The sequence below is a fragment of the Varanus komodoensis genome, unplaced genomic scaffold, assembly GCF_004798865.1.
Source record: "Varanus komodoensis strain SLA01 unplaced genomic scaffold, ASM479886v1 scaffold1, whole genome shotgun sequence".
In the NCBI taxonomy this organism is placed as follows: Eukaryota; Metazoa; Chordata; class Lepidosauria; order Squamata; family Varanidae; genus Varanus; species Varanus komodoensis.
In genome coordinates this window covers 29,992,802-30,013,928 of record NW_025335268.1, presented here as the reverse complement: position 1 = coordinate 30,013,928, position 21,127 = coordinate 29,992,802, and the positions used below count along the sequence as shown (strand labels likewise).

Genomic DNA, 21,127 nt, shown 5'->3' with positions numbered 1-21,127 from the left:
TTTTAAAAAGCACTCAGCCAAAAAATAAAGGCGGGGGGGGGGGGGAATACTGCAAGTTTTGTGTCCTCTTCTGTTGCTTGAAAAAGGCAGATCCTGTTGCAGAGTGAAAGGGTGGGCCAGCAGGTGGCAGTGCTGAAGCGGCTTGGAAAAGCGAGCCTGCACAGGGACATAGCAAAACTGATCCCATCACCTGGAGACTTCTTGGTACCAGGAAGCTCTTTTTAGACAAGAAATTGATTATGCTAACCCAAGTTGATGACACTCTTTCCAGGCCAGCTTTCCTCAAGCTAGTGCCTAGGTGTGCTGGACTACACCTCCCATCATCCCTGCCAACAGGATGGGCAATGATGGTTGTCGTCCTTCAACACATTTGGAGGGGCCAGGTTGGCACTGTCTCACTGAAAGATTGTAGAAAGTAAGGTCTCGCTACAGGTTAGGCTGCATGCCTGACTTCTCCCACTCCTGATCATCACTCAACACTTAAAGAGCATTTAAAATTTAGACTTTACAAGGGAACAGAAAGCCCTGGAGGGAACGCACTCACCTGAACACCTTCTGTTCTCTTAATTACAGGGAGGCTCCCTCAGGTAGCCACAGTAAAGTTTCCCTTGGTGTTTCTTAGACTTCACACAATTTTAATTATCTTTTATGCCGTGGGGCCTGATCTTTCTTAACTCATCAGACGAATGCCGTGGGTCTAGGAACCAGACTCCAAACCCAATTTGCCTGCATGCCTGTCTGCTTTTGTATCTCCACTCCTTTCGGTCACCATTATACCCATTCTTCACCCTGTGCTGCAACAATCCTGAGCCAAGGAACCAAACCAGAAGTATATCATATATTATCTTGCTGCAGTGCCCTGAAGGCAGGGCAAGACACATTCCATTAGCTACTGGGTCCCATCTTGGGCAGTAGAGCATCTTCAAATCTGCTTGCCAAGGAAGAGCTACAGTCCCTCTTGGACTTTCTTGCATTTGCAAGCTTAACATTTTTGTGGTAATAAGAAAAGTTCCATGCCCTCTCCACACCACCCTTGCCCCACCTGAAACATGCTATATTCATCTCAGAATGGCAATTCTGAGCATGAGGCAAGGGTCTTCTGGCAGGGAGGTGGCATGCCAGAAAGAGAACCTGAAGAGACATGGGGAAAGAGAACCTGAAGGGTTGTGACTTGCTCATCCTCTTTGAAACCTCCCTCCCTCCTTGGTTCTCAAAGTAGGGTGGTGCAGGATAGAGCACCCTTCCTTAATGCAGTGGCATCCAGGTGTCCACAGGTGGAACTCCCATTATCCTTGATGCAGTTATGCTCATTTGTAGAAAAAAAATCACCTGGAGAGCCAGATGATTCAGGACAATCAGAAGATTCCGGAAGGCTGGCCCAGAGTCCCATGGGGGAGCTCATCACTCTGTCTCCCCCGCGCACCACAATGCAATCAGGCTGAAGAGCCTCCAGCCACTGGGGTCAGTGGGAGAGCCTTTGTAATGGGTTCATGTCATTCTGATTATGAAAGACTTACCCACTGAGGGAAATATGTCTGGGGTTCAAAGTAGTTCCCTCTGTGGAAGTTTTCCTGGTAGTCCCCCAAGTCAATCTGAAGCCCATACGCAGCCAGGAGGAAGTAGACTTCTTCTTTGTCAGGGCACCAAGACTTCAACACTTGTTCCCTGAGGTGGCAGTAGTAATAGTGCCGTGCAACCTTGTCGCTGCAGAGGAGAAACCATTAGTCAAAACCAAAATTAATGCCAGCCAAGGGAGGGAAAGTGTCCTGTAAACCAAGGTTTACTGTGGAAGAATTCTGAGGAAAAACCACAGTGGCTATATTATCGCTGTGAATCATTGTGTCAATTGCTCACAGAATGTTCTAGACCCCTCTTCTGACAGGGTGAGCCAGAAGTGAGGGCACTATTATTCCTTGGTTTATTTTTTAGAGAAACCAGTCTGACTAGGAGTTTTGCTAAGGGTCGACTGTTATGTACGTAGCATGTAGCTTGAAGCAAGCACAGGAAGAGGAGCATGGGGAGTTCATCTTTCCTTTCTCGGTTATATCCCCACCCCCACTGCATCAAATACCAAGACTAAAACAAACTCCACGTGATTGGTGTCAATGGGAACCTTTTATTATTGCTTTTTGGCACATAACAATGGTATTTTTTTATTGTGAGAACGGGCAGGATTGTTTCATTTTTATTGTGAGAATACGCCCTCCCCTCCCCAGGTGCTAAAGGCATGATCCAGATTTGGGTGGGGGCACTTACCCCACCCAAATAAAATCCCTACACAGGGCCACATGCTACACACGCCACATAACTGGCAGTTTGATCCTAAAAGAATGAGGCTGGTGAATCCTAATTAACTTTCTGGCCAGTGTCTTCTAACCCAATCAATGTTTTCAACTGGTTTCCTATTTCTTGAGCTGCAACATTGCATTTTAAACACAGAACAACGGCTTTTAGTAGCAGTTTTGTCCCAATTTGGAAAGGTCTGGGGAAAGCCATTGTACAGCATGTCCACCTAAGGCTCTTGAAGGCTTTCGGTGCTATTGAAATCAATGGAAAACACATGTTCAGGGGAAGCACATGCTCCTTGCTATGGACATCAGGTGAGGGGGCAAGTCAGGTCAAATCTGCTCGCCTCACTCCCCTGCCGTCCAAGCATCGAGGCATGTCTGCTCAGGGGAAGCCTATGAAAGACACACTGGCCTTCCTTGGAATCTGGATTCCTGTTCATAGGGGTTCCCGATCACAGGGAGAAACTACAGGAGGGGTGCCGAACCTCAGGCCCAAAGGTCCAAATGTTGCCCTTTGGGAGTCCCAATCTAGTGCACTGTGGTTCCCCAATGGCCCCCCTCTTCCCTTTGGGGTTTCCCAGATTTTGCAAGGTTTCTCCTCTGCCCCACCCCACCTCAGAGAGGTTGAACTGCCTCTCCAAAGGCTTAACCACTAGCGGTGCAAGTTTTCTGCTAAACCATGCTGGTATTTTGGCCCTGCTCCTTTGGCCCTCAGTCCTGCCCTCCACGGGCATGTGGCTCTCAAGAGCTTCTCTGGAATGGAACATGGCCCTCAGGCTGAAAGAGGCCCCACATGCCTGGCTGACTCATAGAAGCCCCCAGTCATGGACTGCAAAGGGAGCGGCTGCTGGGTCATGTCAGAGAAGCAGGGCCAGGAGGCCCCTCGTGTTTGCACCAACAGTGTGATGGGAAATGATTGACTGGGGTCAACAGCAGCAGATCCTATCACAGCCAGATTGCAGAGAAGGGGTTCTTTGTCCTCCCCGTAGAGCCCAGGGGCCCACAGGCCGCAAGTGGCCCTTGGAGGCCTACTGTGTGGCCCTCAGTGGGTGTCTGTTGCTGCCCCTTCCCATGCGCTGCTGCCACAACTGCAGTAGGGAGGCCTTCTTCATGTGCCCTCTTCCCCAGCAAACCAGGCTCCCAACAACCCACCTGTCTGGCAGATTATGGGGACAGCAATTCAAGGACATTCATGAGGAAGAACCTCCCTGCACACCCTTTCCCCCGCCACAACTGCATTCTCAACAGCCCACCAAGTAGGCACACACAGGTGGGCCTATGTGTGGATGCTGCACAAGTCTGCTTGCAAAAGTGTGCCTTTGCGTGAATGCTGTGAGTGTTTGCATGCAGGACCGGGCTTCCAACCGACTGCCTGGAATTATGGAATGTGCCTCTTAGGGGCAAAAAGATTGCATATTCCTGCTCTAGTGCACCAAAATGGGTGTTTCCCCCTCTTTTTTTAGTGAAGGAAGACAGTACTGTCCATTGTGTGGAAAATAAACTTTGACTGGCATGCTGACAGGTGTGTTATAACGAGGACAAAGAGACTATCACAAAACCAAACTACCTTCTTCTGACTATGACTAAGGATATATACTTTGGGAACGCTTCATAATTACATGGTTTTGTTTTAAATAAGAAGCTTTTGAAAAGAGCAAAAGAAAGAACAAGGAAATAGAGTTAAGGCGGTGTACCAACTCCAAAACAATCCTCGGCACAAAAGACGACAATTCAACTCAAGGTGGCTTTGGGAGAGGCAGGGAAGCAGCCTTGTTCAGACATAAACACCAACAATGCAATCCTGAGAGCAGGAGAGCCAGTGTGGCACAGTAGATAGCGGTTCGACTGGGACTCAGGCATCCTGGATTTCAGGCCCTGATCTGCCCTCATGTTCACTGAGTGATTTTGGGCCAGTCACTGACTCTCAGCCTAACCTGCCTCACAGATTCACCTCTCTTGGGCTCCCTGGAGGAAAGGTAGGATGGGAATGCACAGGGAATCAAGGGTAGGGGAAGCTGGGCAGCTTGAGTGCCCCCATCTCAGCAGGGCCCATTGGAATTCACCTGCCTCTCCATGAGAAGGATAAGTCACTGTCACTGCGTCTGTGCTCACTGGCTCTCTGCCTGTCAAGGAAGCAGGTGGCAGCCATAATGAGAAAGAGGAGAAAACAGAGCTGGCGGTGAAAAGAGAGATGTACTACGGGAGCAGGGCTGCTGAGAGTGCCTTGCCCAAGGGCTGTTCAGAGCCCTGGAAGCAGCGCTGTTCTTGCAATAGCAGGGAAAATGGGCAGCCCTACCAAGGTGTATAAGGGGCTTGAGTGCATCTCTCCTCCACGCTTGGCATGCTTGCTGTGGGAAACATCAGTGGAAGCCTGGCAAACATGACAAGCTGTTTCTAACTTGTATTGTGGACAACTGAAAACAGGTGTGAATACAGTCTAGCAACCCTAAAACAGCCTCCTCCAATCAGGTGCTCTCCAGATGCATTAGATCACAACTCCCATTACTCCTATTCAGCATAGCCAATTGGCTAAGGTTGATGGGGGTTGTAGTCCAACACATCTATGGAGCACCAGGTTGAAGCAGGCTGAGATATAGGGTAGCATCAAACTCAATGAAAATGAAAAGAGAAGCACTTGTGTAATACAATCCTTTCAAATAATAGGACAACTGTACCTTATGACCCGTCCGTTTTCTACATAGTACTGTACTCTGAAGAAAGCAACCAAAGGAGGGCTGAATTTCTCTGTTCCCTTTTAAAGAAAGATGGCAGAAAGGGAAGTTAGATAATGTCTATAATCAAGGCAGAGTTTCATGTCTCTCTTAGCATTCTGAATCATCTTCCCCTTCCAGCTCATCCATTTAACATATCTATTCTTCAATCAATTTTGAAGCTTCACCACAATGAGTTGTTTCGCTTCAGGTGGACTGGTTCCGTGACCAGCCAGCGCAGCATCCTAGCCTTGCATGATTCTTGCTCCGACACCAGAGGCTCTGCCTCTGTTGTCCATGGACCACCAGAGATCTATGAGCTCCATTCAACTCTTCCATAGCTAGTCTATGAAATGGTCAGGTCTATACTTGGTGGTGCATTAGATTTATTTATTTTTAATGATAAGATTAAGGCCATTATGAGAAAGGCCCATATTACTAAACAAGCTAACAAGGTCTGTGGTTTTCTAGGGCCTGTAATTTTCATAATGTGGCACTGGCTTTGATGATGATGATGATCACTGAGGAAAGAAAGTCATTAAAATATGTGCTATGGACATCTTTTGATTTGTAGAACAAAAGAAGCTTATTAAGTGATCTGGCAAGGCCTCCCAGCAATTTCCAAGGGGTCTGTGGACTTTGTTTTTCTTTTGAGAATTACATCTTAATTAGTTGAATCTTGAGTGCCTTATAGCAGAAAGATGGCCTAGAATCTCTTAATTTTGTATTTCTGTTTTACGATACAAGGGTTTAAATGTGTGCAGCCATTCAGGGTACTATGTCTTTTCTCTGTAGTGGGACCGCTGTGCCACAAGCCTTACTGAAGTCTGGGAAATTTGGGGCTCTCCAGATGTTTTGGGCTACAACTTAAACATATCTATAGTGCAACATTTTGCAAATATGAGAGGATGCAAGGCAGTGACTATTGGGATAAGAGCAAGCTAAGAACCCTTGGTTCAGTTTCTGATTATATCATACACCTCCTTCTCGAGCTCTAATGCAATGCTCACTTACTTGGGAGTAAGCATGGGGCTTACTTCTGTGTGAACATGTACAATAGCTTTCCCCAACCTCTATCACATGTCAAGGGCACCAGGATGGGAACACTGTCAAGAATTTAGCGTCAAAAATGTACATTGGATAGGCATTTACTTTGTTGGCGTCTTTCTTCCACTCTTTTAAGAAGTACTTGCACAGTTTCTGCTCCAGGTCAATAAATACATATTCATTGTCTGAAAGGCAGAGAGGAATGGGTAGAAAATGGACAACTTCAGGGACAGGCTGTGATCTTTCCCCACAATTTCTTGAAAGTTTGTGACTTTATGGCAACATGGCATTAAATACATCAATAAATAATCTGCACCTAAACACTGTGCTAGGTTATAAAACAGTCCCCTTGCTACTCAAATGCTGGAGATATATAACCTGACCAGAAATGGGAGCACCTATTTCTCAGCAATCTTTCAATGCTGTATTTGTAAGAGGGAAGAGGAGACTGAAGCTACACAAAGCCTTACCTACTCCCAGGAGTACAGAGCAGTGGGTATATACAATGTGACAATCCTATGCAAGCTTACTCAAGATTAATTCCCATGGCATTCAATAGGACAAGGAGTAGAGATTTGCTGCCTTAATTTTTCAGAGTGCGCTTCCGCTCCTTGTGCGGCACAGTAACAGAGTTTGGGAATTACTGCTCTAAGCCAGCCTCCTTCAACCCATTGCATCCCAGAACGCTGAGACTTGTAGAACAAAACATCAGGAAGGCACCAGCAAGAGAAAGGCTGCTCAAAACTACCCTGCCATCTCAGTCCCATCATAAGAAAATACAGCTTGGATCAACACAGGGCTATGCTCTTAGATACCATGGCCTGCTATCAAGGGCAAGACAATACATGGAACTATTCTTAAAAGGAAGTGTCCACATTGTCTCCTTCGTTTCCAGTTTAGTTCTCTGAGTCCTTCCACTTATGTAGGTAAAATGGCAGTACTCAGGGTGAGGTATCAGCAGACATGGGTAAAACTAAGATTTTTGGAAATATGTTCACTGCTGCTGCTGTTGTTTTTATGGGAGGGAACTCTATTGAAATGGATCTGTCTTTCCACAAACAGCCAATGACCACAGAGGGAACCATCTCCAAAATACCTGGGTGTTTGGAACAGGATGGAACAGAGAGGCTGGTGAAAGACAGATTGACACACACACAGAGAGATAGGCAATGACATGTTTCTCTCTGTAAGTTCCTTGTTCACATTCATAAGCTATTGTTAAATATCTTCAGGGACATACGTGAGAGCTGTGCGTGTCCGACTGGCAATTTTTGGCTGCACCCATACATGACCTAGGCTAAGAGTCAGATTAGATGTTTCTTAAATAATATCTGGATTTTTAAAAATGCAGATTGTATCAGCTGGGAGAGCTGATTCTTGTGCTCACAGCAGACAAACATCAAATTCTTAGCAGGGATTTTCCTCAAAATCAAAATGAAAACCAGGGAAGGAAGGGTTAATTTCTCCCCATCAAGCCTGTAGCAATCCTGATAATCACCCCTCCCTCCTAGCTAATACAATTTGCATTTTGAAAAAAATGCAGTCAAACGCAAAGATGGATTTTACAGCAATGTACAATTTGGCTCTAGAGTACTTGCTTCTCTGTAGCTCCAGTTCTAGCCAAGGGGAGCTTACTTCCAAGTAAAGCCAGCACTGGGAGTCCACACCAGAAGAGTGCATGAGAACTGCTCTGCCCTAGGAATTTAGCTTCTCTTGGTTAGAGCTAGCAGGAGTCCCCTAGCACGCCTATGAAACCAATATTCCCCAGTCTGGTGTCCCTGACAAATGTGATGGACTGCAAATCTCATCATTCCCAGTGGGAAAGGCAGAAGCTGTAAACCAACCCCTCTGAATGACACCAGGTCAGGGGAGGCTGCATTAAAGCTTTATGCATGAGCTGTAGTGATGTTTGGGAAAATTCAGGCTATTTGTACCATGGAAAAGGACACAATGACTGTACGGTTTGGGTGCATTTCTGGGAAAGGGAAGACTCAACACAGAAATGGAGCATTATTTGTGTACAGGGGTGGGTGGGTAACTCATTAAGCTGCCTTACAATTGTCCCAACAGTGAGCCTTCTCCCTGCTTTCTCCCTCCCTTTTTACCTCCCCTTTCTAAGACGCACCCTGGAGTTGCGGCCCGTCCTCCCTTCAGTCCAGGAATGCAGCATTCCATTCCGACTCTAATGAGGTTAATATTGTCCAAATGCCAACCTGGAGTGTAATCCTCAAGCTGCAAAAACAAAAAGCACCCCCACCCCCAGCTGCCCTCCAAGCGTTTCTCACATAAAAACAGAGTGGCAGTGGGTGGTTTTTATTTTAAGTGGATTAAAGGTGAAGTGTATGGATAGTGTGTTTTAAGTTGCCCCCCCCCCCGGATGTTCACTTTTGATTTGTGTGACAATGAAATCTGAGCACAAATTCACTCTGATTAAAAAAGAGAGATGGTGGGGGAGGGGGAAACGGGATTTGGATATGTACCCAAATCTGCAGATTTACGTGTCTTTTTTGAAACACAGCAATGTAAGGGCAGCATGTGACATTTCTTAACTTTCCTGTGTCCTACGGGCTTAGTTGGTGCCAAGCTAACCTGTCCCCCCCACTCCCCCCCAGAACACCCACACTCAATAGCCCTATTCAAGCACTCTGTCTGATGGAGGTGGTCATGGAGCCCTGTGGGCCACCCCGCCCCCTTCAGCCATGACCTTCCTGCATTGGGAGGAGAGGTCCAAAGCTTGTTTTAAAGATTAATCTGACCTTCCCTCCCAAAAAGAGAAGCCTGGGGTAGAGGAGGCAGCCCCATGAAACTTCCAGGATAGAGATCATAACACCTGAAGGATAATGTTAATCCTCAGTGCTCTGGAAATAACAATGGAAAAGAATGCTCTTGAGAATATGCAGAGCATTTTCCTGCTCCGGTTAGCAGAACTGGACAGCACCCAACTGCCATTTCCAGGCAGACCTCAGTACTGGTGCTTCCCATTTTAGGAATTCAATATTGTGTAAAAATGAATGAATATGGGAGAGAATGGTGTATACTACTCAGCTGACCATAAGGTTCCCGACGGACCCTCAGCCTAACCCACCTCATAAGATTGTTCGGAGGATAAAAATCAAAAGGAGAACCCTGAACTCTGCTGTGGGCTCCTTGGAGGAAAGGTTTGGGACAGAAATCTAATGAACAAACTTTTGTAAAGTGTGAAATAGCCCCATGCAAGGGCATCTAGCTTAAATTCTTTGTGTCTGAAAGTAAGGACTATTGAGACAGAATACCACACCGATAAATTTGCAAATCCCTCATCGTGCAAATTCTGGGAGACCTGCAACTGAGCACAATGCATGCTATGGAAACTTTGCATTTTGGAAGGACCACTGCATTTCTCTTAGACTCAGGCAGGTCTGACCTTCAAGCAACCCCAGCTGCCTGTTTTCTCCTATAGGTACACCATACCCTACAATGAGCCATTCGTTGGTCATTTCACCTACTTGTGCTCCTGGGGTACCCAGGTGATGTGAATTAGCAGAAAAGAATGGTCTATCTATTGGTATAGTTCCTAAGCCTTCTTAAGAATTGTACCAACATAAGATTACACTGTGAACTTCATTAAAAGATGGGTCAGAGTCCTTTGATCGCTGGCTGTGAACATTCTGTAAAGAGGGGTGTGTGCACTAGGAAGGAATATTGACAAGGACATCATAAAGTCTGAGGCTAGATGAATTCATTTCCTTTCACTTGTAAGAAAGGTTGTTTTCACTAACATTTGAGTGACTTTCTGATGTCCTTGCCAATTCTTTCTTACTGCACAACTAATACTTAAATTCTACCTAGTGGTACAAAAAGAAAACAAGTTGGCAGACAGAATAGCAGTAGAAAAAGCAGAATTTTTTTTAAAAAAATGCACATACCCCTCCTTAAAGAATGTTCTCAGGCCAGCGACAAAGGACTTTGACACGTCTTTTAATGACATTCATTGAATGACACTGAAGTGCATTCTCAAGCAGAGGCACACATTCAGTACTATGGACATCAGCCAAATAATTTCTTGCCAGACTTACTTTTTACCACACTGATGCCAAAGAAGTGTGGGTCTTTAAGTTTCAGTGCATTGCAAACTTGGTCAAAGAGTTCCTGCCCTGTAGCTTTTACCTGGGAAGAAAAATTACAAGAAAGTAAAATAGCATTTAAGCAGCATGCAAGTTTCCTTTGTTGGAGACATTGGGATATTCCGATCAGAAAATCTGGAGGAGCAAAGTTCATGCCTGAACAAAGTTTTTACATAGGAAATTCAGGCTGCTTTGAGGGTGAATGCTGCATTACATCATAGCATCAGACCACATGCAAAGCAAGGCCAAAGGTTATTAGAAGCATTTATGATTAGACTCTAGAGCAATTTCTACTGTTAACATGTGTGCTGTGTTGCAAGCAGAGCTATTAAGCAAGTTTAAGACTCTGCAAATTCTGGCCAACACCTTGTTGGCAGAATTGGCAGTGAATCATTTGACAAAGGAGTACCATCCTGGAAGGATGGGGCAATGTGGGACAGCTGTAAGTCTGGATGTTTGCAATTCACTGAATGCTCTTGGGGAAGGCACAGGCTGGGTTCAGACAAAGCATGGCACCAGGGTTTCTTTAGCTACAACAGTCTTTCTTAAACTTCTGGAAGAAACAAGGTTAGGGGAGATGGAGCTAAACCATGGTTTGCTTTTACAGCCTGAATTCAAGCCTATCCAAAAATCATGGTTAGTCGGTGGTTGAAAACCAGAATCTCAGACTGAAGCTTATGCTAACTGTGGGTTGCCGGTTCAAAGGGAGCCTATAGCAAGAAGACTGGAATTGCGCTGCCCCAAGTACCTGCTGCCCCATAGAGATGCGGGAGAACACATGACACTGAGTATCAAACAGAAGGAAAGTCAAAACAGGGAGTTTTCAATTGTGGTTGGTTTACTGCATGTCACCAAGCACGGACCATGGCAAGGTTTCAGAAGCATGGTCTGATGTTCTAAGTGGACCATGTCACAACAACCTAGGTTTTTAAAAACAAAAAAGAAATCTAGTTCATTGTGAACCAAATGGGTCTGCTGGTTCTTGCTCCCCAGTGTCTCTCACTGGGGCTAAATGACCCAGGGCCGTTTGACACAAGTCAAACTATGGATGTCAACTCAGGATTGTCTTTCCTCAACAACCTTGAATTCCTGGTTCGCATGTCATGATTAATAACCCAAGGATAGGGTATCCCTAAGCTGTTTAGTTTGCCATGGGAGCTATCAAGTGGCAGGAGCCAGCAGATTCACCTCTTCCATTTCATTCAGAACAACCCAAGATTTTTTTTAACCTCAAGTTGCTGTGACATACTAACTGGGTCAAACTCTCTTAGTATATCCTATGTGGAGAGTCACAGGAATGCCTGAGCATAAACCAAAAGGAAGTGACATAGATTCATATGTTCTGCACAAGCACTTCTGAATATGTACCATTTCTCTTGATAATGTTTGCAGAAGCTTGACTGAGGCAAAAAGTGATCCTGCTTGCCTTCACTCTGTGGATAGAGGCCATAAAACCAGCAGACCTCTTGAGAAATATTGTTTGGTCTGCAAATAGTTTTCCTTTCTAGAATCCAGGTGATGTAGAAGCACATTTGAGAACAACCTCAAATAAAGATCTGATATGCAGGGCAGGGGGAAAAAGGGCCTTGGGCAAGTGCTAAGAGATTTTTTTAAAGCTACCCATGGTGCTGCAAAGAGGGAGGAAAAAAGAATGGTCTAGAAAGCACAAAGAGGTGCAAACTACCTGAGATCTAAACTTCAGTTATAGAAGCAAAAAGGCAGAATTTCAGGTTGGTAGACTATATCACTAGAGAGCAAACTTCTCCAGAGGAGTGTCATGGGAATCCTGCACTTACGGCTGCCCTGGAAACTTCTGCAGCCTTAGGAACAGAGAAGGGAAAATCAAGAACATGCCCTCTTTATCAAGAGAAGGATCCATCATTTAGCTTCTTGAAGCCTGGTCAGTTAACCTCCCTGGCTGGAGTGCTGCATGGATTAATTAGGATGCATTCAATAGGCAGAAATGTGTGAACTATGATGCTAACTCCGTTTGGTGATTATTGAAGCAGAGGCAGGACCTGGGTCTAGCAAGCCTCTGAAATCACACTGTATGGCTTGGGTCTGGGGGCACACCTTGCAGCCCAAGGGTCATTTGCAGCCTACAGCCTAATTTCATGGAAGTGGGGGAAGCCCAGAAGGACAGAAGGGAGGTGAGAGGGAAAAGGAGGAGGAAGTAGGAAGAGTGGATGATGGGCCATGCACTGTGCAAGCAGCTGTGCTGAACTGGAATGCCTCTGGAATAGCTGAAGTGGGGTCTGAATCAAGTCCTTTGATTGGTCCACAGCCACAATCAAATCCTGTGATTGGCCCACAGCCACAGTTTGCAGCAGCCTCCATCCATTTGTCCATTCCAGCCTTAAATGGGCATTACAAAGAATTCAAGCCAACTTGAGCTGTTGTCAGGTCTGAACTATCTGCATGCCCATCATGTAAAACCACCAATGAGTCTTATTGGCTCATTGCACTTGATCTCAGAAAACACCAGAGTGTCAGAAACTCGTCTATCACTTGCCTCAGACTTGGTTTCACTTGTGTTATGGAACACACTTGGCAGCGACGTTTCAGTAACAGCACATGCCTCCAAAAGTTTGTGTTCTACTCAGGAAAGACTTAATATCGAGGAAGCTACGAAGTGTAAGCCAGAGCAAATGGAAGACAGCAAACCATTGCAAGGTGTTTCATTAAAAGATATGCTTCATTAGGATTCCCATTAAAGCTTTCCTAGAGCAGCTCTATTTCTTATGGCTCTCCTTTTGCAGGGCCTTGCCTTTGCACCAAGTCATGCTCTCACTGCTTACATCAAGAATACAGAGCCTCTTTCAACGCTAGGACTAGATTCTGTTTCTGAAAAGCTGCCAGAGTGGGCTGCACCCAAAACAAAGGGAGCCAAAAATACCAGCCTACTTTAGTTTAAAGCTATTTCTGCTAGTCACTAAGGAGTGGGAAAGGTGGGGAAAATTGCCAGGGTGAAAGGGCTGGAGCCACCACTGTCTTGGAGCTGCACTTGGAAGTGCAACTGAGGGTGGGGGGAGCATGAAGCCCGTTTTTTTGCGCTTCCTGATTTAAACATGAACACTATGCGAGTTGCTTTCACAAGACCATATGGGTGTATTTTAAATATTCTCCCCCACCCATGTGGGAATTGCTTATCCATGTGGACATTCCAACAACGTAAGCAGGATTGATTGTATAGGTCTTTGCCATGGAACTGGCATTCTTGCTGGAAGGATGTTACAAACCCCCTCAACATGGTTGCCCTAAGCCATGTGGCTGGGTCGGATTTTCTCCTAGCCAGATATTGGGAATGGCCCCTATGAAGCTCGGAGAAGACAAAAAAGACGACATGCATGAGTCTCCCACATACAAGCACCACTGTGTTAGGACCTAAGAGGCCAATCACTTAGCTTGTACCTCAATGAAGAGCCCACCTGGCTGTGAAAATTAGTGCAGGTGGCAGGAGCTCTTAGCAGTGGAACATAAGAGCTGCTCTATAGCTGATGTATACATTTATCCATCCAGGCCAGTATTGCCAGGCAGTGGATCTCCAAAACAGGGTTGAGCAACCATCATCCTTAAGGGCCCCATAGGGAAAAGCATAAGAATGAAAGAGGGGGAAAGTGTGGCAAAGAGAGAGAAACGGGCAGCACACACACATATATGTGGGCGCGCCTACATATGCATATAAATATGCATATGCATATAAATATGCATATGCATATACATAGAGAGAGGCTAGCTTTTCCTAGCCTTGCCCTCCACAGATTTGAGCCTCACCCATCACCAGCATGTGGCCCCTAACAGGTTTTCCTGACAGCCCTCAGCAGGAAAAGGGACTCCTCTCCCTGTTGTAGGGTTTCAGGCAACGGCCTCACACCTGATCTGTTTTCAACCAGAGATGCCAGGAATTGGAACTGGGACCTTGCATGGGCAGATCATGAGCCAAGCCACCCAGAGCTTGGCCGCTCATCTTGCAGAAGGATGATTCCCCACCACACAGCTTCAGAAGACAGGCGCTTATTGCAGCCATTTTGGAATTCACCACAGAGAAACAATTTCTACACAGGTGAGGCAGTAAGAGGAAGGGTCCAAAAATATCCATGGAAGCTAGAAAAACCTGGTTGCTGAGAACCATGGTTAAGTTTATCTCTTATAGGCAAAGATGGCAAAGCTAGTGTCACTGATCATTCTGCCACCAGGATTTTGCCTAATGTCCCTGTTGTAAATATCAGCACATCCTTCAACCTTCCTTTGAACTGCACACAGAAGAACAATGTGCTAATGTAAATGTAAGGAGTCTGAGGTTACATGCATACACGTGACTGCATTTTCCATGTGATCATTGCAAGATTTATAACAAAAGAGAGCTGCCAGGATATTATTATGGATAGATCTCTTCAATAAGATGGAAACTCAGTTGTGGAGTGTGGATCACTTCAATTTTGCCACATCAGTTGTGGGTATTAAAATCCTGCTAAGGATTTTCCAAGTGCTACTCTGACACTTTCCCAGTTCAGTAATGCCAGCCACATGGAACCTGGTCTTAAAAAGTAGGTAAAACCATACATATTCAGATGCTCAGTTGCTATACCTACCTAAGAGTCAAGAGCTGGGCATAATGGGTATATGTCGAATCCATTCACAAGACTGTATTATTATTACTATGCATTGTTTGCAGAGATCATCTATGCATATGATGCTTTACTGAATAACACAGAAGTGAGGAGAGAGAGGTCCTAAGAAGCTTACAATCTAAAGTGGAAGAAAGCAGATGGGGAGATGGGGAACAGAACAAGAAAAGAACAGAGATAACAATCAGAAGGGTAACACATGGTTCTCTTAGAATTCTCACTGTGAGTTGACCACAGCAGAATGGCGAGGGAAGAGTAAACCTCCTTGGAAAATCTTACATAGAAAAATATGGTAAATGTTAATAAAAAACCAATAAATTGTGTGTGAATCTTCCTTAACAGATCATTTGAAAGGGGGTGAGGAAATGGAACAATACCTTAACATACCCCCCCTTGGTTATGTGGGCTACTACTTCTGACTCTTCTTGGAATGGTCACGTTAAGGAAAAACTGCGTGGGAGAATACAGTACTTTGATAATTTATTTCAAACATGTACATGTATTTTCTTCTAGCGATGCCTTTAAAGTGCTCAGTAACTTTACACCCGTCAACAGCAGCAGGGCCCTTTAATGATTTTACCCTTCTTTTTTTGTTCTTTCTTTTTTTGGAATGACTGTTTTATTGGATGAATAGATGAAAAAGAAAACAGGCAGGTCTGTGCATGAAAATAAGTAGGTGGTTGGCTCAAAATATGCATTTTCATAGACAGAAAATCCCCGAACAGGTCAGTGTTACAAATCCTTATACAAATTTCACAGCATTGATAGACTTTTTTCTTCTTCATTAATATGTGGATTTTTTGAAGCACAAAAACCAATGGAGTTTGTTTTCAACTACTGTAAAACTATTTAAACTATGTTCCTTACAAAACCATCAGAGGACAAAGAAAACCAAATCCCATTAATATCCATAGTGCATAAGAGCTATTGCAGACAGACGGGTACAATTTCTTCTATCTTAATTCTTGGACCACTTTTCATGTTTTGCATTTCTGAAGGGCTTTGTTTTAGGGAGCCTCGGCACATTCTATAACCATCTAATTTTTGCCCAGCCTATACGTGGAAATAAAACTTTGCACACTATGATTCCCAAAAATCTTCTGCACTGGAAATTAACACAGCTAAACTCCTGGATCAGCAGACATGAAGTCAAAAACTACTTGGTGAAGTCCAAAGACTGATCTGCAATTTACTGATAAACAAATGGACCTTTGTTTTCAAATGTTGTAAAACTACTAGGTAGATTTAAAAGCAATTTCAGAAAAAGCAAATCCTAGTCACCAAATGCAACAGGAGTCACCACTTTCAAGAAGCAAGATTATTTATTTATTTATTGCATTTGTATGCCTCCCCATAGCCAGAAGCTCTCTGCTAGGCTGGTCCTCTTCTGAAGGCTATCCATTTGGGTCAATTGGCAAATATTCAATTGGGGCACTGTTTTTCAGCTAGTATTGTTTTCTTTCCATTTTTGAGAATTCCAGAACTCAGCTTTATCTCCTGTGCTGGTTCCCTGGACACAACAGGCAACTATTAGCATCATTCACACTGTGATCCCAAAAGGAGGCATAGACCCACTTACCCCAACAGTCACACTGAGTTGATCTCGGTTTGGCAGGAGAACACACATGTTCCTAAACTCTGATGGCATCTTGTTTGGCAGCAGCTGCTTGCTCATGGCAGAACTGGTTGTAAATTTCTCATGCCAACTCCACCAGTTAACGATGCAGCGATCGGCGTCTCAGGAATCGAGCCAAACGCTTGCCACCTTTCAAAACGGAGAAATATAAATCCTTAATGTTTGATTCCTGAAGATAAAGGTTGGAAATTCTGAACAGCAGGAAGCCCGTCTGTTAAAGGACTCTCTTCAGCTTCATTTCAACAACTAGCACTAACAGCCAAGTACCTCAAAGTGTGCCTTCACTGTGGCACAGTCATAAGAAACTCTAGCATTAGTCAGCTCTTTCACTGATTAGTGGGTGCTTACGTTACACTGTAGGTGGGAACACAAGTCTGCAGAAAATTATCTTGACCTAAGCAAAGTGGCATCCACAGCACACATTCCTAGCTCCTGAATCATATCTTTTGACCCCGGTGCCAAGCATCATTGTCCAATTGTATTATTTCACTGTTCAGCACAGTTCTCTTACCTACGTGGCTGCCCAGCCTTTAAAAGCACAATCTCATCTGAGTCACTGGAGAGAGAATTAGAAAGCAGTGCAAAGAACAGCGAAGAACAAAATAAAAATACTTAAAATAGCAGGCGCAATATTACAAAGTCAACAGTAAACAGCACCAGCGTATGGGCAGCTTTCCAAAGGCGAATCAGAGAAAGAGCAATCATGTGCCTTTGTGTGTTCAGCAGCATTAGTCAGAAGTATGTGGGAAGGAAGACAATTTTGTTTGCTTGTTTTTACTCTAGCACCTGATGATACGAAATTACACTTAAACTTGGTGGAAATGAGACACGCAGCAGATATGCATGGTGCGGGGTGGTAAGTTAATCATTCCATTTGTAGTTCTCTGAGTACCAAGCACTGGGGCAAACTAAAGGGGAAGACTGCCAGCCCCTTGTCTCTTTGCACACATCTGAGGGGGATCTGGTTGGTCACAGCTGGAAGCAGGATACTAGACCAAATAGTTTAAATGAAATAAATGTGATAACACAGATTTTAAGACCGATTGCTATTAATTACTCTCTTGCCATGTGTGATGTTATATCCACTAGCATGGATGGAAAGGAGCTATATGGACACACACACACACACACACACACACACACACACACACACACATATATATATATATATATAAGCTTTAGAACCACGAAGGCCTGAAATGTGCCTTGCAATTCCACATGTGGCGTAGTGGAAGAGTGACAACCAAGCAGCCCAAACCCTCTGCTGCCTGGAAGAATCCAGTAATATAGAGGAAAAGCACTCCCCACCCCTCCGCCACTCTAGCATGCCTCATGATAGGTGGAATGCAGTGCCCCCCCCCCCCCGCCCTGACTTCCAGAAGCTGTGTTGCCTGTCAAGAACCAATGTAGCTTCAAGAGCCCAGCAGTTCTAGATTGCATTAAGCTGGAAGGACCCTAAAGTACAGTTAAACATATACATGTTCGCTCAGAAGTAAATTCCACTGTATCCATTGGAGTGATCTTTCACATACAGTCACACTGCTTGAGTCACCTGCAAAATTTTTAGATGTAAGAATCAGTTTTGTTATCTTATAAGTCATAAGATTATGTCACCCCAAGAAATTGTCTTCCTGAGGGTTTGGACTAGAGTTCCCATCAGCTGTAGCTATGGTTAGGGATGCTGAGAGATATGATCCAAAACATTTGGGGGCTCCAGCTTGGAGGAGGATGCTCTAAGGGATAGCTACAATAGCTGAAAGCAAGAAGTACCACATAAAATGTCCTTCTATGGGGAATTAGAATTCACTAAGCTTCCTGACTCATGTAATTCATTTATTGGGGCTAAATTATATGGAAGCATATTCCTCCCAACAACTGTCATATGCTTTAAAACCACCAGGACTAAGGTCAGTAGTTCTAGAATGCCCCACTGATTTCAGCAAGAATCATCACAATGTGATGATGGTGACTAGAATCAACAAGGCATTTTAGATAATATCTAAATGACCACTATAAGGAGATGAATATGTCTTAGAATTTGTTTATCCAGGAGGAAACATGCTCTCTTCATCTTTTGAATGCCTTTATTTCCAAAGCATTCCAGTCCCACTTCCAAAGATAAGGAATGGTCCTGATTTCTGATTCCATCATTCTGAAGGGCCTCCCAATTTCAATATGTGGATCTGGTAACAGTATGTTTATCACGTGAATCAGGAAACCTTGTCCTCTTCCACTTTGGAGCAGAAATCCAGTAGTGAGTTGCTTTAGCAGTCTTGAACTACATAAACAAATGCACACCATGTCGGCTAAACTCTCCCTTTTCCTGGTAGTTGCTGAAATGAGTGTGACTTTACTGCATCTTCATCTTCTAGGTGACAGAAGTCAGAGAAGACCAAAGTACAATAAAATGACAAGAGATTAAGGAAGTTAAGAAAGTTTCTAAGGCCATAAAAGTATAACTGAAGGCCACTGCTATTATTAGACGGTGTATGCAGTGTGAGTGTAGCGAATGGAATGAGATCAGAAGAGCACCAGCTATCAATGGTGTCCCAAAGGGTGCTGAACCTAAGGCCATTTGCCAGAGACAGCTATCTCCATGCAATCATGGGCAAAGATGCAGGTTCTTGTATTCTCAGATCCTGGGAAGAGCAGAGTCCTTTCTGTTTACACATATCCTCCACATTTTTCTCACACCTCCCACTTTCAGTAGGAAGATATGAGAGAACCTAGGAAGAGACAAGGTGGGGCTCCAGCTTCCCCAAAGCTTCACTTAGCTGATGTTCTGTCAGAGCTCCAAGAAATGGAGAAAGGAGGGAACTCTCCATGGTCCCTTCATCTGGGATCTTCTCAGTTGGGTGGAAACAAGAGAACTGACCTTAGTCTTTCCAGCTCTGATGGAACTTGGCTATGGAGAAAAAGAATTAATTGTTGATTTTCTTTTCTGTCTTTCCAGTCCACTGGGATGAAAAGGTAATGAAGAGTTCAGAAAATTACAGCCACACATTCCTTCGCCAAAGCTATTTCACTGTGCATAGATATGGCACTGCACCACGGTGCTTTTCTCCTACCAATGACCAGGGGGAAATTTTGTTCTGAAATGTAACCTCTTTCACAAGGTTCCTCTGTCTAATTTTGAGCAATTCCACCTTTCCACTGCAGTCGCCCATGTTCAGTCCTATGATGTTCCAGCAATACTTGGAACTTGTGGTGGGAGGGCCTTCAGGATTTTCAAAGGGAAGGAAGGAACAATAAAGCCTCTGTCCATAAGCTCTCTGCTCACAATTCTTAGGATTCCAGCCACCATCTTGCACTTTAACCTACCTCACATGGTTGCTGTAAGGAGAAAATGGGATAGTTGCAAGAATTATCCCCTTAGGGAGGATGTACATGATGCAGACATGACACATGAATACCATGTTAACTAAACAGCAGGTAAGTTATATCAAAACAATAGTAACTGCTGGACAACTCATGTAGGTGCATACCATAACACAAGACTGTCACTGAACATGACTTTTTTTAAAGAATTGAACTGAATAACAGTATGATCAAGCTTAGGCAATCAGCCATGCAGGTTTGCTCAATTGGATTGTGAACCTGGAAACAATGCACACATGTTTATATCCAGATGGGTTTAGACTGTCCATATGCCATGCTTTTGTTTATCTTCGATTCTGACCTCTTAGCCTCAATTAAACCCTAAAACCCCACCAAGATATTGCAGAAGAATGAATAAGACCTAAAGACACTTGTCTGTCACTAGGATACTTTTGTTGTTACTCTCTTTTTGTGTGTTTTTACATTACTTGAAATTTTAGCTTCTAGGAAAGTGGGTTTTTTTTAAGTTAATTGCCCTGTCTGAGGCCAGTTTAAATTTCCTCAGAACACTTTTCCTGTGTTTCTGAAGTTTGTCAACAGTTTCTCTGACTGCATTATGCCTCCCAGTCCAAGTTGCTGGTGACCATGAGAGGGAAGGTGCTGCCACACTTGTGCCTTGCTTGTGATCTTTCCCAGAAGCCTCTGGCTCGCCAATGTGAAAACAGAAAGCTGGAGCAGATACATCTTTGGTAGGCGACCACAAGCTTCAAACTGGTCAGATGGAGCCTACTACTCCAGTCCTTTGAGATCTCAATTACTGCCAATTCATTTCTGGATCAAATGTAAGGTTCTGAAGTCTTCAAGCAGCTTGCAATCACCTCCTACCCTTTATGTGCTTCCATATCCTCCTCTGGCCTTCTGAGATCCATGTATGAGTATCCCTGTTAACTGAGGCGTATCAGATGGGCACTTGTGGTTGGGCCCCAATACTCCGGAATGTTCTTTTTAAGGAGGCCTCATCCTTACACACTTACTGGCACCGAGATGCTGAGGCATGTGGTGACGGCATACAAAAGTGTTAAATAAATAAAATAAATAAAATAAGGGTAGGGGGAGCATGAACTAATAATCTGTTCTGATGGTTAATTCTGCTATTGCAGGATTCTACTACATTGTATGCAATTACCCATTAATTTGCATTCTTAACCTCTTAGCTGTTTTGAGTTCTCTAGTAGAAGAAAAACAGGACAGAATTTTAATAATTAATCCCCACCCAAAAAACTGTTTTCATTAATAAAAGCTGTTGGGCACAATTCACTTTCAACGTCTGTACATGCATTATTTAAAATCTACAATATTTTAGAGTAACACTCAAGTCAACCCTGTATTCCTACAT

At 44.2% G+C, this 21,127-nt stretch overlaps 1 protein-coding gene across 2 annotated transcripts in view; it reads right to left on the bottom strand.

The window, feature by feature from the left end:
- The window catches only part of FRMD1 (FERM domain containing 1), a 29,206-nt gene extending 11,927 nt beyond the window's left edge, over positions 1 to 17,279 (bottom strand). The window contains exons 1-5 of one of the 2 annotated variants that reach the window (XM_044421128.1): positions 16,357 to 17,279; positions 10,102 to 10,192; positions 6,152 to 6,231; positions 4,964 to 5,040; positions 1,518 to 1,704 (exon numbers count right to left, since the gene is read on the bottom strand). In XM_044421128.1, the coding sequence (XP_044277063.1) occupies positions 1,518 to 1,704; positions 4,964 to 5,040; positions 6,152 to 6,231; positions 10,102 to 10,192; positions 16,357 to 16,452 (531 nt within the window). In that variant the 5' untranslated portion in view covers positions 16,453 to 17,279. Of the gene's footprint in view, positions 1 to 1,517; positions 1,705 to 4,963; positions 5,041 to 6,151; positions 6,232 to 10,101; positions 13,147 to 16,356 lie in introns of those variants that run through there. The other variant, XM_044421120.1, reaches the window with a different exon arrangement.
- Between the last annotated feature and the right edge of the window lie 3,848 nt (positions 17,280 to 21,127).